The following is a 20,906-nucleotide window of genomic DNA, read 5'->3' as shown; positions in this document are numbered from 1 at the left end:
ACTGAATTTTGAAAGATTGGTAATCTGAAAATTTTTGCTTTGAGATCTTGTACCATTGCTTAGCATCTTTTGTTAGCAGCGTTGGTACATAAGTCATAAAATCTGTTTCTGCTATTTGAAATAACTCGAAATTCTCTTCGACATCATCTAAGAATTCAGATGGGATTAGTTCACTAGAAACTCCAGAGAATTTCGGAAACCTATTTAATTGATCTGACTTCAAGAAATTTCTTTTAGTAACATGTGAGGAAACTTGATTTACTTTACACCTAGAAACACTCTTACTTGTTCCATTAGGGAAAAGTGTTGTTACACTATCATTATTATTTTTCCTAGACCTATTCTTTTTTCTACTCTTAAGCCCAGATGAATGACAGCTAATTGTGCTGGGTGAACTATCTGAATCACTTTCCCGAAACCTATGTAGCATGGTAGTAGTTGAATTCTGTAGAACTTTAACTTGTTGAGCTACACCTGACAAAACGGGCAACACTGTATTGTTCACAATACCCACTAAATGTTCTACCTCATGGGAAACATTACCATTTTGTAATTCACTAGTTTCGATGGGAATATTTTCACTTGTGTGGGATTTACCAGCAATAAAATTAAACCATTCTTCAGCTTCTGATGGCTCTTCAGTAGATTCCTGGTGATCTACAGGTGAAAATGCAGGCTTCTTTTTGACAGACTCTGGTACTTGTACTTGACGATGACACCATACAGTCTTGGCTTGATTGTTTTGTATTCTTTCTTCCAGTTCAAAAAGTTTGTTTTTCACAACCACCAGTTCCTGACGCAATTCATCCTTTTCTTCTATCAATTTTCTCACTTCCATGTCAACTTTCTGGGTTTCACTCCTAACCTTCTCATTCCTAGAAATGCATTCTTGCCTGTATAGGGACACATCTTTCTGCATGACATTCAGTCGGATGTTCAGATCAGCTCTTATATTTTTTTCTAGATTCTTTAGATCACTCTTAAATTCTGCTTTCACTTGTCCTAACTCCTGTTTAAGTTCCTCTTGTGACTTCGAGATAGCTCGTAATTCAGCCAATATTTGCTCCATATTTCTTATTTTTCACGTAAAACCACTTAAATTCACTTTGCACCAAACAAGAACTAGTTGAACACTATCACAATCGTGGAATCACATATTTCGTTTTTGGAAACTAGTTGCGATGATAATGTAAAATATTTCACATTATAATCTTTAGACGAATAATCTTTGAGACAGCGTACTGAGTCTCATAAAATCTTTTATGACCGCCTACCTATTCTCCTAGCACTTCTCGCAACTTGAGAATCGCAGGGGACCAACTTCCTTACTTGGATTTTTACCTTTCAGGCTTAAACCACATACGCTAACTCATGAAAATGTCAAAAACGAGTCTGGTGTTAGTAAATTCAGATTTTTATTAATTTTTACATGCAAACATGCTTGAAATTTGTTAGAAAACAATCCGATTAACATGCATCGCATAAACTTACAACCCCGGCTTCCATTCAACCAAGCCACAGAATCTCTCCACCCTGCTATTCCTCTATTTTATACAATGCGATTGCCAATATGACTCTTCTTGGCAGCGCTGTCAAAGTTATAATTTGTACAGCGTGATTGCCATTGTAGTTTTTTACACATTGCTGGCAAAGTTGTAATTTGTACAGCGTGATTATTTTTATATACAACATTTTCAACTAGGGAACTTATGATCTGTCATACAGGTAAGTCACACATTTGACATCAAAGTAACTATTCTAGTGATAGTTAAGCAACGTTTTTCTTACAGTTTTTGTGCAATGAATAGTGAAACTAAAAACTGTCGATTAAACAAATCTGGCCTTGGAATACTTTCACAGATTTTTAGCTATTCTAATTTCTGTGAATTTTCAAATGATGAAAAATAAATTATTTAAGACATGGAGAGTAGGCAATTCACTTTTGAATATTCTTGTCGAGTTGAAGGGGAAATGTAACGGTTAAAGAATAATGTAATTGTTTTTTTGGTGTCACAAGTGGGCCACAATACAAAATATAAGTCAATCAAAAAGTTAAAATAAGCTAACAATATGTAAAATACCTTCTACCTTAAATATGTATAATACTTGAGTTATTATCCAAATGACAATTTTAGGTTGTTGGCTCACAAGATAGAATAACCATTTTATAAATTGAGTCAGGGGCAGTTTGTCGTGTAATGCCCCATCATGATTTCCATTCTTTTTAATTCTACAACCTGGGTTGTTTTAAGAAATGGAATTCTATTGATGCTAAGCAGATGCTGTTCTCTGCTTATTGACCTTCTTATTTCACCTCATGATAATCACATTGTGGAAAACAGACTGAATGAAAATGGTGATAGAAAACTACTACTCTCCTACTATTTCTATTGCTGTTGGGTGTACGAAGTACCGTACAGTACCGCCCTTGGAAATCCATGGTGCCCATTAATGCTACCAGGTAAACACACATGCAAAATATTTGTTTTCCATTGTTGGTCATCGCTTTTCAGAAATTGAGCATTTTTTGTAAATTACTTCCCTAATTTTCTCATAATTTCAAACATGGGCAGTTTCTCCCTCAAATCATAATTTGGTTTTAGAAGTACTAAGTTTTGTTTGTTAATATGGTTTGGGCTTTTCTAAACATGTCTGCAGATATTCTTGTTGTATTGTTAGTATGAAACAAACTTTTTTTTTTACCAGTATTTTGTAATTGCGTTTAGCATTTATATCTTTGTAAGTAGAGACATGCATATTTTGTTTTTGACTGAAATATGAAATGTGAGATTACATGCTGTTATGTTGATTTGTCATGTTTTTAAAAGGCATAAGGCACATTTTCCTTCCATGTTTTGTCACCAATGCAAAATGAACTGCAAAATACGAAATAAACTTTTAAATGTGAGATTTAGAGTTTATTAACACCACAGCACACTCTGAAGTCTGAATTATCCTGTGAGTTATGCAAATCACAGATAATTGAATAATTCGTCTGTAAATATTTAATAATAAAAAATGGTCTCCTTTACACAGGAATAAACTTAATACACTGATAACAAAGTTAATTTGTATTGCAAAGGAAATATTTATTTTATGTAATATGTATAGCGTTCAAATGAAATTTAGGGTTGTATTTACAATTTCAACACCAAAAAGCCATTTCTATATATCTCTTGTGATCCCGAAAAGTGTCCAGTTTTTGTACCCAAATCTTGATATTTTATTGATCATAAATATGTGGCCACTATTATAGTGGAACCTCCGGCAAAAGAGCCTGTGCAGACCCCTGCATGGAGGGGAGGGGTAGAGTGGAGCATGATTACTTATGGCCAGAGTTGAACCGATGGAGGGGAAGGTGCATGAAAGATTTTGACCAAAGCTTCATTTCCTTGTGGTCGCTCTGTAATAAGCAATTCCATCTTTATAAGTAGGTCTCGGAAGTTGATGAATAATCTTTTTTCCCTCAGCCTTGAAACAGTTAGAAACAGAATTTAATTTGCATTTTTTGACTTTTAAGTTATTTTTCAGTATTTTATGCTATTTTTCTTGCATTTTTCGTAATTTTTGAGGTTTGTTTTTCATCTCCCTCATTGTTTCATGAATTTTAAATACATTTACTAGCATGACTTACATATTTAAAATTCCTGACATGGCCTTTTTAACAAGTTTGCTATTAATCGCAAATTGGTCAATGGAAAAGCACAATATTAACAAATGTTTGGCAATGGATTAAATAATTAATTGTGGTAATTTTTTCTTTTCTCCAGCAAACTTAAAATGCTTTTTGTGAAGCATACTTTGAAGTTCCCTTGCTGGCCACTGTTAGCACTTTAATTTGTGTTTTTCAAGTAAAATTAGTCACAATATGACAAAAATTATAATCTGATGTATGCGAAACAATGTACTTTCAGATGCTGACTGATTACTGTATTGTGCAAGGCTCGCTCTGGAAGGAGGTGAATGACTTACACAGAAAAACCTTGCAGTGTATTTTATGTAACCTTGAAGTAAAGATGAAGAAAACTACAGAGCACTTAATGGCTTTTTCCCCTTTGCGTCATTAGTTTAAACCACCAAACAATGGGGGTTTCAGAATTTATTCAACTACTCTCATGTAATTTATGAAAAATGAAACTTTCATTTTAACAGCAAAAAATATTTTTAGGTCATTTATTAATAATTTTAAGGTCATTCTATAGGTAATTTTAGATTCCATAGCAAAGTATAAGAGCTGATCTAAATTTGCAAGAATTATATTTCTTTTGCAGCTTGAGTTTAAGAGAGACATTCTTGGGGCTGTTGTCTTAACTGATTACAATAACAAGACGTACCGCGTTGATGATGTTGACTTCAACAGTTCTCCCTTGGCACGGTTTCCAATGAAAGATGGACAAGAAGTGTCTTACATAGACTACTACCGCACTGTAAGTATTCATATTTGTGCTGACTTAAGTACAGGTGAATTTGGTGTTTTTTTCAGGTTTATCTGTAGAATTACATGAATTCTTCCAATCCGATATTTCTATATAAGTAACCTATAACTTGATGCAATTTTCTGCGATTTTGTAATTTTTATAGGAATGTTAGGTTACAATTTATATACACTATCAGGGAACCTTGATTTTAAGTTTTTTATGGGACCAGAAAATTTTATAACATTTTACTATGTTGGGACCATCAGGATTGAATGTGTAATGTGAGGAAATGTAAAATTGGGGTCGAAGACTTTTTATTCAATGCCCATTATATTTGCCTGCTACATTAACAAGGTGTCTACCAATATTGAAATCCTGGAAATTTACTTTTCTGGAAAAGTCTGGAAAATTTACAGTGTTTCTGCAAAAATAGTGTTTTTTTTGTAGTATTGCACAAAAAGTAGGTTTAAGAACAAACAAAACAGAAATGATCAAGCACGAAATTCCACTTTGATGTATTGAGTATTACCATTAGTTACAGTAGAATTTGTATATTTAATACTCTAGGAAAAAGGGGTCATGTTTTTAACTATTTTCATGTAGAAATCTACAACTGTTAGTAGCTATAGACATTTATAATTTTATTGAAGCCATTTTTGGATTGTGTTGGGTAGATATTAGGATTAATGCATATATTACTAAATTTTACTCTATATGTGTTTTATGCTATCATATTTATTTAAAGAAAATATTTTTTTGTTAACCATTAGTCAATACATCTGAAGTATTACATAACAGCTCAGCCTCGAGCCCAAGAGTAAATTACTTTTCAGTTTCTCTTGTTATCACTTTTACATGTGAAGTGAATATTCTGAAAACTTGGTTAATAAGGGATTCTAGTGACCATCTTACAGACATGTTTTAAGTTCGTTAATTGTCCAAACAACTAAGTCTGGAAAAGTCAGGGTATTTTGTTGACACACTGATTAACCATAATAGTCCATCCTTAATATATATCAGTGGAACCTCAATTTTGTTTTTCAGGGAGACCTGGGTGGAAAAACTGAAAATGTGAAAATCTAGGAAAAGATGGTAACATGCTGTTTTATTACGAGCATGAAGATTCAAGAACATAACATTGGGGTTCCACTGTATATGTTTAATAGTAAACCTTAATGGACATGACTTATTTTTTTTCGTGATAGGTAATTGGATCAATTAGTAAAAAGTTATTCCTGTTGGAATCCTGCTAGAAAATGGTTGAGCAATGAGGTGTGCATTTTGATAATTTTGATCACAAACAGGGTGGATAAAAAAAAATGATTTTTGTTTTAAAAAATCATATTTGTTGATTTTTTATTTAAATCAATTTTTGGATTTTTTATTTAATTTTTTTTTTAGAAAAACCTGCGGAAAATTGCTTGTATGTTTTTGGCACCATACATATAGATACATGATTTTTATAGAAAGGCTTTTTCTAGTAAACAGCCCTGTAAAATATTTGAACAGTTTGATTAAACCAAATAAAGAATGTACATAAATATACATTTTTCTGTCTCTGATACTGTCCCTACTATGGAAATGTTTGTTGAGTGTGTTAATGAAACTATAATAATTTCAGGAACTTTTCTTCCAGTGAAAATAAAACATTCTGGATGTACTCTACAGTTGTAACATAAAATATTAATTTAAATATTTTTAGTCTTTGTAGCTGAATTTTGGAAATTTTTTTAATGATAGTTTAAAATATATCAGCTGCCATGTTTATTTACAGTTTAATGATAATTATACTATTTATGGTTTAACGTGATTAGTATTTTTTATATTTTTGTACACAAAATGTTTGCTATTTTTGCCTATAAAAATTACTGAATTTTAAATCAAGAGAAATATGTGTTTACATTTCTTTTTGTATGAACTTCACCCCATCAGTACATATATTTTGTTTCCTTTCTTTTCCTATCTTGGAGCCTAATAAACACCATTAAAGGATTACGAGGTTAATGTACTTTCACTAAAAGTGATTCTCATATCTAAAAAATCCTTATGTACATTATTCTATAAATTATTTATTTAAAGTGATTTTCATCAGTGATTTTTTTAAAAAAAATCACCTGATTTAATGATTGATTGATTGATTTGGTGTTTTAAGTCCACTTTATGCACAGAAAGGCTAATCGGGACTGGATCGACAGTTTAAAGTGGGATCCTAACCACTATGTGCCTCCACCAGGTATCGAACCTGCAACCCCTTGATTACAAGGCAACGACGCTACCACTGCGCCATCGGGAGGCACAAATCTTGATTTAAATCACAATTTAAATCAACCTGATTTAAATCTTCCCACCTTGATCACAACGTTTCAAAAGTGTGTGTGAACACTTCTGCGATGTTTATCTTACTTTCCCATTTTGGTTGTAACCTGCCATGTGAGAACAACCACTCCCTCCATAGTGATTACAATCATGATTACAATATTTTCTAAAGCTTAAGTTTTCAAGTTACAGCTTGTGTGGCAGAATTATTATATGTCTAAGCTATAGATGGCCAGACATATTTGGATTTGGGTCAACTTGTTCTGAAAATATCCAGATCTGGAACTGAAAATCTGGTACAGGTTTTAGGTACCCTAAGTGGGACCATCTCTGGTTTAGCCTAGTTTGTAGTCCCATTTAAAAAAAATTGGATTCTCATAGTTGTTGAATGGAAGTTACATTTGGAAATAAAGAATTACGTAAAGTAAAAAATGCATAATGCAAAATGACATATTGCCATTACGTTTTCGTTGAGATTAAAACCATAATTTATTTTGTCGACACCATTGAACATGTTCATGTTAATGAATGATGTACTTTGTTCCATTCATGTACATTATTTCACATATATTTGTAGAGATACGGTATTGAAATAAGAAACCCAGATCAACCAATGCTAGTGTCCAGGCCTAGTGCAAGAGATAGGCGGGCAGGCCAAACTACCTTGATATACTTGGTACCTGAACTCTGTCGGATGACTGGCCTTTCAGAAAGTATGAGGTAAGTTATCTTTTGTAATATATTGAAAATGCTTGCCAACTTTTGAAGCATCCATATTGTCAGTTCTTTTTTGAGTGAATTTATGTAATTAGGAGAAGTCAGAAGTGGTTGTTGAAAATATACCTCGTGAGATAGAAAACATTTATTATTTGTCAACATAATTTTCATGTATTTTATTGGTGCATAGGTAGGTAGGTAGGTAGGTAGGTCATGCATGTTGAACATATCCAACCAAATATGGACATTTGTTTGTGTAATATATGTTTTACTTAGAGAGCATATTAATACATTATTTTAAATTATATTAACAATATTTTCACACATATGATGTAGAAATTAAAATTGATAATAGTAACTATTACTTGTATAATAATAACAATAATAATAATTATTATTATTTTCCTTTAGTTTACAAAAGCAATTATTTTCCTGTAGTTTACGGTTATTGCAAGCATAAGAAAACAGTCTTTCTTTGTGACGTTTCAGGAGAACACACGCTCCTTTCATCAGACATTTATTTTCATTTTGACTAAAGATACAGTTATAACAATGGTTAGCAATTTTTTAAACAAAAAGAATCCCTTATATAATGGATGTTGTCAATGTTACATTGTTGTAATATAGCAACTTAACAGTGAAAAAAGCAGTCTGTTTTATTTTTATTTCAGATTTTTTTAAAATTATGAATTCCAAATATCATCAGGTAATTCAAATTCATCATTGTTTTCACAAAGTCTCTTGATGTTTTCTGTTATATTAAATTTTAAAGATGGTGGCTTACTCCATTTGTGAAAAAGAAAACTCCATACTGGATCTATGTTACCATTTTCATTATTTAATTTATTCCAGTGTTCTTCTGCAATGAACGAAGCTTCCCAGACATTCAACTCTGTGTTTCCCGTTAATCTTTTTAAAACCCTTTTCTTTTTAATCAAATGCTTCTCTTCGATGATATGAGTTGGCAAACCTGTTCTTGGGTTTAAATTTATAATGTCCAAATCATGTTTGTGCCATCTTTTTGCCATTTTCCTTGTTGTTTGTCCCACATAATCCTTTGAACATGAACAACTTATATTATATATTCCTGTGGTTTCCACATCTGGTAGAGAGTTTCTCATTTTGAATTCATTAAATGTACATTCCAAACTTCTTGGTGATTTAAAAACAATTTTGAAATTAAAACTTCTAAAAATTTTTGCAATTTTATGTGAGAATCCCTTGTGGAATGGAATGCACACAAATTTATTTCCAACAGATTTTTCATCTTTGTCTGTATTTCCCTTTTTCTTTAGTTTTCTTGCGACTTGTTTTTTGATTTGGTTTATTCTGTTAGTGTGAAAGCCATTTTCTTTTGCTATATTAAAAAGCCTTTCTTCTTCATTTTTGATATCCTCATTATTAGAACATAGTCTTTGTGCTCTCAGGAAAAAAAATTAAAAATATGTTATCCATTGTTATACGCGAATGTTCTGAATTGGCATGGATGTACAGGGTGTCTACACCGAAATGCCCTATTTTCAATTTGCTGCATATACAAAATGAAATGAAATTAATTAATTTCTTCACAAAAATAAGTTATATGTCAATTTATTTTTTATTAAAAAAATTACAACAACAAATCAAAATAGTTCCACATGAGCTCCTGCAGTGACGTGAAGAATGTCTAGTCTATATTCAACTTCCATCCAGGTCCACTGCAACATGTCCGTAGGGATGGTACCAATCACTTCCACAATCCGAGTACGGAGATCTTCAAGGTCCCGCACTGCAGTGGCAAACACCCTGTCCTTCACGTAGCCCCAGAAAAAAAAAATCTAATGGTGTGATGTCTGGAGAATGTGGAGGCCAATGCAAGGGTCCATCTCGTCCAATCCAGTGTCCTGGAAATGTTTCATTCAGAGTTTTCCGAACATCCAGTGACCAGTGAGGTGGAGCACCATCTTGCTGAAACCAAAGGTTTGGTTGCAGGTCCTCAAGCTGGGGAAAACAAAACAACTCCAGCATGTCTACGTACATCATTCCTGTGACAGTCTCCTCAGCAAAGAAGAACGGTCCAATGATCTTGTCGCACATGAGGCCACACCAAACGTTCACTTTCGGGCTATCTCGCACATTTACCCTGATACTGTGTGGATTCTCTGGCCCCCAAATTCTAACGTTATGCTTATTCACAGTACCAGAGACATGGAATGTGGCCTCATCAGAAAACATTACACTTGACAAGAAGGCAGGATTCCTGTCGATTCTGTTAAGCATGTCAAATGCAAAGTCATATTGTCGTTGCTTGTCATCAGGCTTGATGGCCTGCAGAATCTGCACTTTGTATGCATACAGATGCAACCACTTTCTGAAGACCTTATGAACAGTTACACGTGCCATCTGAAGTTCCTGTGAAGCCTGACGAATTGATTTGCGTGGACTTTGCTGGAACGCTTGGTGGATATTCTCAACTTGTTCTTCGGAGACATGCTGACTCCCTCCATGCCACTTCAGAATGCTGCCAGTGTCCAGAAACTGTCTGTGCCATGATTTTATCCTCTTGGCGTCTGGTGCTGCTTTCTTGTAAACACAACGAAACTGCCTTTGCGCCATCACAATGGATTTAAACTCTGCATACCAAAGCACAGTTTATTCCTTCTCCTGCACTGACGTCATTTTGGTTTCGATGGAAGTACACCAACACCAATGCACGCAACACGTTGAAAAAATTCAGGCATCAACTTTAAGTCCTTCTGCACCCATCGGGCAAGTCAGACCTGAAACGAGAAAGATTTACTATTTTTAAACTGCCTCAAAAAATAGGGACTTTTGGTGTAGACACCCTGTATTTCTCCCCTGCTAATTTTTTCCTATGGACTGATGTTTGAATTGTTGAGTCAGTTGTCTTAATTTGCAGATCAAGGAAATAAATTACATTGTTATTCATGGGTTCGCAAGTGAATTTTATGTGAGAATGTGATTCATTTAACAATTTAAATACGTCCATGATGGTGTTCTCATTTTTAGCAATAATTAGCACATCATCTACATATCTGATGTAGAGTTTGATATCCACACCTATCGCATTAACAATTGGAGATTCTATGTAATGAAGGAAAATGCTGCAGATGATTCCGGATACTGGGTTTCCCATTGATAGACCATTACTTTGCTGATAGATTTTGCCATCAAATATAAAGTCATTGTAACTTGCACATACAGTAAACCATCAAACCATTTCCCATGATTCTACTGGGTTAACCTTCATCTCAATAAGGCATCTGTGTAATGCATCTATGGCACCTTCTATTGGGACACTAGGATATAAATTTTCAACATCAAGACTTGCAATATGATACTCATTATTCCAAACAATATTTTTTAGTTTCTGTTTCACTTCATATGCATTTTTAACACTGAATGGTGTTTGTTGTTTAATTATAGCAAGTCTTTCAACTAAATATTTGGATAGTTTGTATGCAGAATGTGTGAAAGTTGCAATGATGGCTCGTATTGGAGTTCCCGGTTTGTGAGTTTTTGGTAGTCCAAATGCAATCAGCAGGGTTGAATTTTTGACAATGAGTTTTTTCTTCATTTCTCTTGGTATCGTGATACTGCTTTCAATTACTTTCTTTACCTCATTTATTATTTTACTTGTAGGGTTTCGAGAGGTTTCTGTGAAATTGTTTACTTTGAAACATTCTTCCATTTTTTCTTTGTAGTCCTTAATTCGGATAAGGACAGGTTTATTTTCCTTGTCCAATTTTATTAAGAAAATGTCGTTTTCTTTCAACCAGATCTTGAAACCATGAACTTTTTTTCCCCAACCTTATATGCTCTTTCTCCCGTTCTGTGTATTTTGGACCTCTGTTATTTCTTCTGTTGTATTCAAAACTTAACCGTTCATCTAGAGCATCATGTGTGAGACTTCGTAATTTTCTCTTTTCCTCCTCATCATCTAAGAAATTCAGTGCTTTCTCTATTGAAATCACAAAATCTTCCTTGTGTATATAAGCACTACCAACTGAAAATTTCATTCTGAATTGAAAAATTTCTATATACTCATCAGGTACCTCAATATCCGTAAGATTTATGAATAATCTGTTGTCAATGTTCTTAGTTTCTATTTTACCAGTGACATTAACTGCTTCCCTTCTTTCATTGTTGTTGTATAGAACTTGTTCTTCTTGAATTAGCTGGTAGAATTTCCTATCAAGTCTCCTTTCTGAAAGCTTGCTGTAGTGTTCTACAACTTGTTGTGTAGCTCTGTTTACTTTATCCCATACGAGTGGATGCGAAGAATTTGACAATGTTATGTGGAGATCATGTCTTTCGAGAAAGGCTGTCCAATTCTGAGTAAGAGTCCCTCATTAGTCGTCCTATCATTAACATTTGTAGCTTTCCTTTAAATTCACTGGTGTAGGTATTACAAGTTCTAACTTTCCACTTCAAAAAATTTGGCACTATATTGTTTAACTATATTGTTTAACTTGCATCTTCTCAAAAATCTGATTCTCTGAAGTGTTGTTTGAATCTTGATTTGATATTTCTGGAATGTACATACCTCTCTCCCCGTAATAGATGAATAATAGTTTTTCTTGTATGTACGCATTGCTTGCATTATAGAATTATTTTCCTGTAGTTTACGGTTATTACAAGCATAAGAAAACAGTCTTTCTTTGTGACGTTTCAGGAGAACACACGCTCCTTTCATCAGACATTTATTTTCATTTTGACTAAAGATACAGTTATAACAGTGGTTAGTAATTTTTTAAACAAAAAGAATTGTTTATTTGGAATTCATAATTTTAAAAAAAATCTGAAATAAAAATAAAACAGACCGCTTTTTTCACTGTTAAGTTGCTATATTACAACAATGTAACATTGACAACATCCATTATATAAAGGATTCTTTTTGTTTAAAAAATTACTAACCATTGTTATAACTGTATCTTTAGTCAAAATGAAAATAAATGTCTGATGAAAGGAGTGTGTGTTCTCCTGAAATGTCACAAAGAAAGACTGTTTTCTTATGCTTGTAATAACCGTCAACTACAAAAAAATAATTCTATAATGCAAGCAATGCGTATATACAAGAAAAACTATTACAAAATCAAGTTATTCAAATTATAATTTTCATACACAAAGTATAAAATATCATTCTAATTGAAACAGTCTTATTTATTAATAATTGAACACACTATTTCCTCACATGATACTGGAAGAAGCATCTAGGGTGAAGTCCAACTTTACACTTTGTACTCATGAACTTGGCTTTCCCCGAACAATTTTAATTTGCACATCGTCGCACCTTTTGTAGTTCTTGAGGCCAGTGATTCAGTCCACCGTAGTGGACATCTACAAGAGGATAGGGAACTTGCTTTCCTTGATGCGAAGCAGTACCAAATTTTTGTAAGAGGCATAATGTTATGTACCTTCTGAACGCCACAAAGGGATTCAGTGCATTGGTTTGAATTGACCTTCCTTGCCCGAATCCATGCATTTGAAACTGTTACATCCAGAAAATAGGCAAATATTGGCCACCACAATTTACTTTTGTGTTATTCTTGTTTGGTATGTAGAAACATTTTGATCCATTTGATCTACTCTTCCAACCACCTTGTTGTACTGTGATAATGCAACTCGTTCCTTGATATCTTGCACAGTTCTGTTCAAATCGTGGATCAGCTTTCTTCCACTGAAAGTCTCCTCCATAACTCAAATCCGAATGTTTCTTCAAAGTACATCCCTCTAAAGCACTGTTATCATATACAGAAGTTGTATTATCTGTAAATTCAGTTTGTAGTTCACATCCAGTAACCAATATTTTAAGTCCAATGTGGTTTAGATTCATTCCCCTCAGGTTCGTCATCCAATTTATCACTGTCTTCATCCATGTCTCCTGTTTCATTAGGTGGAGTTGGAAATATTAGATGGCCCTCAACTCCTTCACTCTCCTCTAAAATTGCCAATACTTCATGCACTGCTAACCTAGAAAAGAAAGACAAAGAGATTAACTTTATGTTCTGAAATTGTCCCAGTTATGATTTTCAAGTATTTACAAAAATAACATAAAAATTTCATATAGTTAGTAATATAGTTTCTTTCACCAAGATATGGCAACACTGCTACATGAAAATGATATGTTTTTCTAACAATTGGGTCTCTGTCGTGCATCAAACGAATTGGTAAACAATTAAATTACAGAAGCAAGCAAGGTTATTGCTGATAACTCCATGTAATGCTCCACGAAATGTTCAGTCAAGAAAGCTCAACAAGATGTGTGTGTTTCGTGCATAGCGTCCAATCTATTGGACAGCCAAAAATATTTTAGTCTAATGATGATACTTCAAATATAAACGTCACATATGATTATTTGTAAACTCTAGGCATCAGACTTCAGGTTATTACAAAAAAAAAACCTCAACAAATGATAACAACAACAATGGGTAAAATTCTTATATCCGGAAAACTGATTTCTTCAAATTTACAGGAGAAATTACTTACCGAATGCAGTTTCTTTATACGAGGGTCACTATTTATATTTTGAGCCTTGGCAACACTGGTTGAAGTTAGGCACGATTTGACGTTTGCACGGAATCGTCTGGCATTATTGACCATAATGTACTTCAAATGTTTTGTCAATAGCTTGATTTGTGTTGTTTATGTTGCCTTGGAGATTGCGCGACAACAATAAAATGGAATTAACTCGTGAACATTTTCGTACGATGATATTTTACGATTTTCGACGTGGATTATCAAGACAAGAGTGCATCAATCAACTTACTTCCACATTTGGCGATGAAGCCCCATCCTTTGCCACTGTGAAACGCTGGTATAACGAATTTAATCGTGGCCGCCATTCGGTCACCGATGAGATTCGCGAAGGTCGTCCAAAATCAGTTGTTGTTCAAGAAAACATTGATGCTTTGCAAAACCTAATACTGCAAGATCGTCATGTGACATACTGTGAGATTGAGGCAACCATAGGCATTAGTTCCACCAGCATATATAAAATATTACATGATCATTTAGCTGTGAGAAAGGTATGTTCTCGTTGGATCCCACACAATTTGACAAAAACTCAAAAAGATGCTCGCGTCAATTGGTGCAAACAAATGCTCAATAAATACAATCGTGGTGCTTCAAAAGACTTATATAAGATTGTAACAGGTGACGAATCATGGATATATGCATATGAGCCGGAACGTAAACAGCAGTCGACTGTGTGGGTGTTTCAAGATGAACCCAATCCAACAAAAGTTGTTCGCGCTCGAAGCACATCGAAACAAATGGTCGCCTGTTTTTTTCTGGAAAACTGGTGATGTGGCAACTGTGCCTTTAGAGGAACGTAGAACGGTCAACTCTGAATGGTACACAACAATTTGTTTGCCAGAGGTCTTCGGTCAAATACGGAAAACAAACGAACGCCGTCGGATCATTCTTCATCAAGACAATGCCAGCTGTCACACATCTCGTCTAACAACCGACTTTATGAACAGTCAAAAAATCGAATTGATGGGTCATCTGCCATACAGTCCTGATTTGGCACCCAATGACTTCTTCTTGTTCCCGAATGTCAAGAATAAATTGCGTGGACAACGATTTTCGTCGGCGGAAGATGCCGTTGATGCGTTCAAAAACCATATTATGGAGGTGTCTCAAGAAGATTGGAAAAACTGCTTTGACAAATGGTTCGAACGAAAGCAAAAGTGTATTGACCATAAAGGAGAATACTTCGAAAAACAATAAAGCAGTTTTCAATGCCAAATTGCTGTTTTTTCATTGTTAGGCTCAAAATATAAATAGTGACCCTCGTAGTTGTGGAAGTTCGGCGAAGTGTTTTCTCGCATCGTTCATTGAATTTTGCCGGTAATCATCTATTTTTCGATATAAATGTGTGACCGATGCATGAAAGGTGTTGCATCCATTTCCTTCCAGCCGGATGTTGCCTGTGTGTGATGACGTAATCACGGTCAATGCCGGTCAGTGTTTCCAAGCACGTGTTTTTGTAACTGAAGAAGGTACGTTTCTGCAAATGGTTTGTGGGGCTATGTGTCAATGGTTTGTGGGGCTATGTGTCAATGGTGGGTGGGGCTATGTGTCAATGGTTCGTGGGGCTATGCAAGCATGGTGTGTGGGGCTATGCATTTTTTTTCTAAACCAATTTTTAACTATTCTAACCTAAACGTGACCCAACCTAACCTAACCTTACAGGAAATGGTTCGTGGGGCTATGTATGAATGGTTCGTGGGGCTTTGCGTCAATGGTTTGTGGGGCTATGTAGGTATTTTTAGGTGAAGTGTGGTGGAAACTAGTACGGTAGTGCAACTGTGACCGCCATTTAGAGTGTTACTGAAGGCAAAAAGAAACTAAGAAAACTTACTCGGTATGTCGCAAATGGAGCTTATTTCCGTGAAATAAGCAAAATGCCACCTTCAACAATGTTTCTCAATGCAGAATACTTAAGTACGAAGATTGAAATTAAATAAACTAGCAAATTTCAGCTGTTTTCAGGATATAAGAAATTTACCCAACAATGATATTAAAGTTTTACTTACCCGGTGCATGAAATAGTGAAACTGCCCAAATTAATTTTTCTCAATTTCTTCTTCCTACGTGACGTGCAACACAGTTGCCAGAACAAGTGTGAAAATATATTCCTTTGGGTCTTAGCATTATGTTCCAAGTGTATGCATGTCTTCTCCAGATGGTAAAACTCATAATCAGATAGATCATATTCTCATTGATAAGAGAAGGCATACTAGTATAATTGATGTTCGTACACATAGAGGTGGTAACTGTGCCAGTGACCATTATTTAGTAATTACTAAATTAAGAGAAAGACTCGCAGTGATAAATCATAAGCAACATAATCTAAACGTTATAATATTTAATACAGGAAAATTTGCTGATGAAAGAATTAAGAAAGATTACCAAATTAAACTGTCAAATGGATTTGATGTTTTGCAGGATTTAAATGATGATGAAAATATATATGAAACAGATGTAAATGAAAATTGGGAGCATATACGTAATGCAAAAGAATCAGCAGCTAAAGAAAGTATAGAATACCATAAACTAAGAAAAAGTAAGCCATGGTTTGATAATGAATGTCATAATCTAATAGAAATAAGAAATCAGGCTAGACTTAGGTGGTTAAATAACTCTGATGATACAAATCTAAACAATTATAATAGAATAAAGCGAGAAGTTAACCGCGCGTTTAGAAGTAAAAAAAGAGATTACTTGAAAAGCAAAATTAACGAAATTGAAACAAACAGCAAAAATAAAAATATCCGAGATTTATATAAAGGTGTAAATGAGTTTAGAAAGGGGTGGCAACCTAAAGTAAACTTGATAAAAGATAAAGACGGTGATTTTCTAGCTGACCCAAGCGATATTCTAAATAGATGGAAGAACTACTTTAATGACCTTTTAAATGTTCATGTAGGAGATAAATCAGAAGTAAATGAAGTACACAGCAGAACCTTTAGTTCCAGAACCTAACTTGACTGAAGTTAAAGATGCTATTAAAAGGTTAAAGAATAACAAAGCACCTGGCATTGATTTAATACCAGCTGAGTTAATTAAATATGGTGGAAATTTGTTAATATGTCAAATTCATAAATTAATTTGTTTAATATGGAATAAAGAAGAAATCCCTCAACAGTAGAAATAATCCATAATTGTTCCAGTGTTTAAAAAAGGTGATAAAATGAACTGCAATAATTACCGTGGAATTTCTCTACTCTCAACAACATATAAAATATTATCTAACATTCTTTTAACAAGACTAACCCCATATGCTAATGAAATTATAGGTGATTATCAATGTGGATTTAAACGTAACAGATCAACTACAGATCAGATTTTTCACATTAGACAGACACTTGAAAAAAAGTGGGAATATAATCAAAATGTCCATCAGCTATTCATTGATTTCAAAAAAGCATATGATTCGGTCAAAAGACATACATTATATAATATATTAGTCGAGTTTGGAATACCTAAGAAGCTTGTTAGTAGATAAAAGTATGCACCAGTGAAACAGAAAGTAAAATTCGTGTGTGTATTAATGTGTCTGACAAATTTACTATTCATGATGGGTTAAAACAAGGAGATGCATTATCTCCATTGCTCTTTAATTTTGCCTTAGAATATGCTGTTAGGAAGGTAAAAGAAACTAACGAGGGACTAAAATTAAATGGTGTGACTCAGTTGTTAGCATATGCAGATGACGTAGACTTATTAGGGGATGATATAAATACAATTAAGAATAATGCTAAAATATTTTTCAAAACTGCTAAAGAGATAGGTTTGGAAGTTAACAAAGAGAAAACTAAATATATGCTTACAGGCCAAAACCAAGTGTTAGGTAATAATCAAAATCTAATTATTGATAACAACTCGTTTGAACCAGTTTCCAAATTCAAATACTTAGGAGTAATATTAACAAATGAAAATTATATTAAAGAGGAAATAAAAAGTAGGCTCAATTCAGGAAATGCATGTTACTTTACTGTTCATAAACTTTTGTCTTCTCGTTTAATATCTAAGAAACTAAAAGTTAAAATATACAAAACAGTAATTTTGCCTGTAGTATTATATGGGTGTGAAACTTGGTCCCTTACATTGAAAGAGGAACATAAATTGAGAGTATTTGAAAATAAGATCCTTAGGAAAATCTTTGGACCTAAAAGGGATGAGGAGACAGGTGAGTGGAGAATGTTACATAATTTTGAAGTACCCAATTTGTATTCATGTCCAGATATTATTAGAATAACTAGAGAGTTAGAAAGAATTTGTTCTCAAATAATCCGCCACATTTTAGCGTACAATTTATTGGATGCCATGTACTAATGGGTTAATAGCCAATTTTGGTTATATTGTAAATCTTTTGTTGCACAGTATTTTCACTCATTTACTAGATAGTTTTGTAGAAAGGAAAGGATTATACAAAACGACTGAAGTACAATACAACAACAAAGAGTAATGTTTTTGCATGTCATTATTTTGTGCAGGAGTAATATTCATCTGATGAGAGGATTATCTGCTCATACACGTGTTGATCCTGTGACTAGGATAGAGAAATTGTTGCAGTTCAACCAACGCCTTTCTGCTACACCAGAAGTAAGTTCTGTTGTTTATTTGTGGATTCTTAATTAAATGTTGTTTTTAGTCCTTTGGCAACAGTTTGTTTAAGTTTGTCGTAACTTCCTCAAGTTATGACATAAAGATTAATATATGCAAAGTTCGCTGGCCAGTTGTTATTACTCAGTACGTAATTAGCTACGTCTGTGTCCACTGTAACCACATGGATAATCTCATGTTAGATGCAAGCAGTCCTAGGTTCGATTCCTAATGGGAGTCCCCAAAATTCAGTTATGAGAATAATTGGGGAGCTACGTGAAAAGAAGTAGTGTTTTGTGGTCTTGAAAGCATCAGCCACGAGTCGTTGAAGAATAGCTACTTGGCAGTCCTTGGCTCTCAAAAGAATGGTGCGGTTTCAAAAGTTTATAAAAAAAATATTTCTCACGTTACACGGGTACAACATACACTGTCAGCATCGGCAACTGTCCATGTTTTTCATGCACTACCAGTAGTTTGCTCCTCATGCTTACTGCAAGGCTGCGGGGTCATTTTCCATGATGGCATCGCAGCAGGAGAAGGCTTTCTGTGTGCTCCGTTTTGAGGTTTCCAGATCTGTGATTTCAGTGCGGCATGAGTTTAGTACATGGTTTAAAGAAGATGCACAACACGAGAACAACGTACCAGGTGGTATTAGCAGTTTCTGGAAACTGGATGCTTGTATAAAGGCAAGAGTTCTGGCCAACCTCGCCTGTCTAATGACAACATTGAAAGACCATGTGAGGCATTTCAGTGTAACTCCCCCAAGTCAGTGACCAGTACAAGCAGGGTGCCCCGACCAAATACCAATTATGACGATTACATTCTACATCTTAATGGAGCACCCTCAACCCACCTCCCTCCCATTTTCACAGGAAGGTACGAGTGCTTCTCAATGTTGTTCTACCAACGCACTAGATCAGACGTGTTACAAATGGAGACAACATTCTCCATTGCCACCCAGTTCGCTGGATCTTACACTATGTGATTTCATTCTTGGGGGTGTCATTAAAGGCAGTGTTTATGTATCACCATTGCCCATGTCCAACAATGAACTTCGTGATTGGATAACACATGTACCCCAGGCCATTACAGCAGTTTGATTACCGTGTGGATATGTGTTGTGTTACCCAGGGTGCACACATTGAAGGATTGTAATTAACACATGACAAACTTTGACGGTGTATGTTGTGCCCACATAACATGAGAAATATTTTTTTAATTAACTTTTGAAACTGCACCATTCCTTTGTGTATGCCCTGTACATAACCACAGAGTTCTACATATATACTTGAGCAGTGGTTCCCAAACTTTTTAGTTTCACGGCACCCTGAGTGTTTCAAAATTTTTTCGCTGCGCCAAAGTCAGAATATAAGCCTGTCTAACACTGTCAATGCTCAGTTAATGTACTTACGTTGCTTTGCCTTAAGTTAAAAAATTAACACACATTTCAAATTCAGAAAAGTTTTATTTGTAAAAAATACTAAATAAGCACATATTTGGATAAGTGTAATTTCAGTGAAAATTTCAGAACATTTCGTGGTGCCCCTATAAGTCAGCACCAGAGTGCCATGGTGCACACTTTGGGAACCAGTGTAGTAGAGGTTAAATAAGATTTATGCAGAAAATTTGGTTCCAGATCCAGTATGCCTTTTTTAGCTAATAGAGATCATAAAATTGTCTTTCTCACAGGGTGAGATGTGACATTGTAAATTTGTAATTTCGTACGCAGGTTCGGCAGGACATGACTGAATGGAACATGCAGCTGAGCAAAGACCTTGTCCATTTCCCTGGTCGGATTTTGCAGCAAGAGAGCATACTTCAGGGCGAAAAATTGAAGTACCCTGCAGGACCTGATGCCGATTGGACACGTGAATTGCGGAGTAAGTTCTTTCTGATGCTGATGCATTTCTTGTACCAATTTATGAAATCGGTGCAATCAGTTCCCTTTCTAGAAATAACCTCTCCATCTGAAAGTGCCCAGTTCTGATATTCTGTAAGTGAAATTCTTGTATCAGGGTGTATCAGTGTCAGTCATGAAAAACAAAGAAATTAACAAGTAGGTCAAGAAGTCAATAAAAAGTCAAGAAATTATACGTGTGGTCAAGAATTTTCATTACCACAATGGCTGACTGATTGATTTAGTTTATTTTACTTCTTTTCTGCCCCTTTGGCTAATTGTGAAGATCGGGATGAATGGTGTTAAGATGGATGTGGGGACATTTCGTTACAAAACCAACATGGACCCGACATAATATTATACTGGCTGCAAGTCCAGATGCCAGAGCTTTGCTAGTCTGCCAAATGCAGTCCAAGATGCGTTAATAGATAAGGCAAGTCTAT

The 20,906-nt window shown here is 34.6% G+C and overlaps 1 protein-coding gene across 4 annotated transcripts in view; it reads left to right on the top strand.

Annotated features, from left to right (window-relative positions):
- The window catches only part of LOC146004394 (piwi-like protein Siwi), an 86,726-nt gene that overhangs the window by 29,461 nt on the left and 36,359 nt on the right, over nucleotides 1–20,906 (top strand). For all 4 annotated transcript variants that reach the window (XM_083143208.1, XM_083143209.1, XM_083143210.1 and 1 more), the window contains exons 7-10: nucleotides 4,272–4,427; nucleotides 7,312–7,454; nucleotides 18,458–18,566; nucleotides 20,296–20,446. In XM_083143208.1, coding sequence (XP_082999334.1) covers nucleotides 4,272–4,427; nucleotides 7,312–7,454; nucleotides 18,458–18,566; nucleotides 20,296–20,446 — 559 coding nt within the window. The remainder of the gene's footprint in view (nucleotides 1–4,271; nucleotides 4,428–7,311; nucleotides 7,455–18,457; nucleotides 18,567–20,295; nucleotides 20,447–20,906) is intronic.

The sequence above is a fragment of the Lepisma saccharinum genome, chromosome 21 (genome assembly GCF_977018435.1).
Source record: "Lepisma saccharinum chromosome 21, izLepSacc3.1, whole genome shotgun sequence".
Lineage (NCBI taxonomy): Eukaryota > Metazoa > Arthropoda > Insecta > Zygentoma > Lepismatidae > Lepisma > Lepisma saccharinum.
Note: the sequence above shows the minus strand (reverse complement) of the source record. Positions and strands in the feature narration are given on the sequence as shown.